The 2,433-nt window shown below is 38.1% G+C and overlaps 1 protein-coding gene across 1 annotated transcript; it reads left to right on the forward strand.

Annotated features, from left to right (window-relative positions):
* Nucleotides 1-322: 322 nt before the first annotated feature.
* On the forward strand, nt 323-1,040 carry LOC117011838 (securin). Its single transcript, XM_033087557.1, has one exon. It carries the CDS (start codon nt 376-378, stop codon nt 982-984), a length of 609 nt encoding a protein of 202 aa, XP_032943448.1. The 5' UTR covers nt 323-375; the 3' UTR covers nt 985-1,040.
* Nucleotides 1,041-2,433: the final 1,393 nt, after the last annotated feature.

Below are 2,433 nucleotides of genomic sequence, written 5' to 3' on the forward strand. Positions count from 1 at the left end.
TTTTTCTTGCCTAATTTCTCTGGCTAGAATTTCTAGTATTATGTTGAATAGCAGTGGTGAAAGCAGGAATCCTTGCCTTGTTCCTGGTATCTCTAATTTTGGGGGCAACAGTTTGCCCTGTGACCCCACTTCTCTGATGTATCTAAGGAGAGTTGTCTGTTCAACTTTTTACTTGTGGTTAGGTACAGTGACAACTTTCAAGCTCCTTACATGCCAGACTGGAAAATAGAGTCCACTTTGCTTTTCCTCTTTAATAGTTTCTTAAGTTAGTGTTGATAAAACTGACAAAAAAGAGAAACTGTTGAGTGTGGCGCAACCACTGGAGGCTGAATAGTGGATGATTTTGGCTGTTGATCCTAACGACGTTAATCCAGAATGGCTACTATGATCTTTGTTGATAAGGAAAATGGAGAACCAGGCACCCGTGTGGCTCCTAAGGACCGGCTGAAGCTGGGGTCTGGGCCTCCAGTCAAAGCTTTAGATGGGAGATCTCAGGATTCAACTCCACGTGTTGGCAAAATGTTTGGTGCTCCACCAGCCTTACCTAAAGCTGCCAGAAAGGCTTTGGGAACTGTCAACAGAGCTACAGAAAAGTCAGTAAAGACAAATGGACCTCTCAAACAGAAACAGACAACTTTCTCTGCCAAAAAGGTGACAGAGAAGACTATTAAAGCAAAAAGCTCGCTTCCTGCCTCGGATGACACCTATCCAGAAATAGAAAAATTTTTTCCCTTCAATCCTCTAGATTTTGAGAGTTTCGACCTGCCTGAAGAGCACCAGATTGCACAGCTCCCCTTGAGTGGAGTGCCCCTCTTACTCCTCGATGAGGACAGGGAATTTGAAAAGCTGTTACACGTGGGCCCCCCTTCACCTCTGAAGATGCCCCCTCCACCGTGGGAGTCCAATCCATTGCAGTCTCCCTCAAACATTCTGTCAACTCTGGATGTTGAATTGCCACCTGTTTGTTACGACTTAGATGTTTAAGTTTCTTAGTGCTTTACAGTTTGTGTGTATGTATTAATAAAACAATTCTTAACAGACTCTTAAAAAAAAAAAAAGAGAAACTGTTAAAAGTTTTAAATGTTCCTTTAATTCAGTCCGTCATTGCTGCATTCCAACCTTATTTTTCCAAGTTCCTTTAAAGAGAATCTGCACCAAAGCTACTGCTAATGAAACGATATTGTCAGCTGAGAACTCCCTGTTAAAATGATGATTTCCAAAATTGGAGAGAACCTAAATAACCATCAAGAGGAATATGGACTAAATATTTATATATGCACAATGGAATACTATATATGGACATGGAGCATTGTCCATGATATACTACTTAGTTAAAAAAAATAGCAAGTTGTCCCAAAATATATATGACATAATTCAACATGTGTTTAAACTACATTCACTCATACACAGAAATATATAAGTTTCTATATTCATATTAAAGGTCTTAGAGGAAAAACATCAAAATATTAGCAGTGGTTTCTTCTACGAAGAACGAGTTGGGGAAGAGCAGGTGCAGGAGAAGTGAGAAATTTTGCTAATAACTATATACACTTCTGATAGTGTATTCATATTATCATTCAAATTTGTTTCACTTAAATGGAAGCAGAGATCATTCTTTGCATTAAATAAAATTCCTGGACCTTATAAATCTGATGTAAAATAAATAGCCAAGAAACTCAGTGACAAAGGCAAAATCCAGGGAAAGAATCTTTTAATTATCGTGGACTCACAATATACTCATTCAGTAATATTTCACAGAGGATATTCGTGTATTTGAGAGCAAACTATTTCAGGTTTAGTTTCACAAATGGACAAAATTTTCCCTGTCCTAAAACCAAATATTTGTATAATGTGTAATCTGCTCTCTCTTACCTGGTTCCAGGGATGACAGGATGTTTACTCCTTTCCAAGCAATTGAGCAAATAAATTTTGTAACCAAAATACTTCATATTTTAAAAGTTATAAACCCCTCTAAATTTTCTCGTCATAAAACACTGATATGAAGAGGTAAAGAAAATTATTAGAGATTATTTTCAGGTACCCCTAATGCAAACCTGGTACCTGCATCTCCTGGTCCTATATTAAGCAATCAGTTTACATCTTATTTCAAAACTTTTGGGGACAACTTTACTCTTTGGGAACTCTAAACACAGCCAGGAATGACCCACTGGGACAACCTGGCCTAAGAGGTCCAGAGAGATGTGTAAAACTCCTGAGATAATGTGTATGGGGTTGAATAGTTCCCCCAAATTTATGACTTTCCCAGAACCTTATTTGGAAATAGGGTTATTCAAAATGTAAATAGTTAAGTGAAAATGAAGTCATACTGGAGTAGATGGGCCCTTAATCTAATATAACTGGTGTCCTTATAAAAGAGGAGAAGAGACACAGACACAAGGAGAAGGCCATGTGAAGATGGAGACATCGATTGGA

The sequence above is a fragment of the Rhinolophus ferrumequinum genome, chromosome 19 (genome assembly GCF_004115265.2).
Source record: "Rhinolophus ferrumequinum isolate MPI-CBG mRhiFer1 chromosome 19, mRhiFer1_v1.p, whole genome shotgun sequence".
NCBI classification, from domain to species: Eukaryota; Metazoa; Chordata; class Mammalia; order Chiroptera; family Rhinolophidae; genus Rhinolophus; species Rhinolophus ferrumequinum.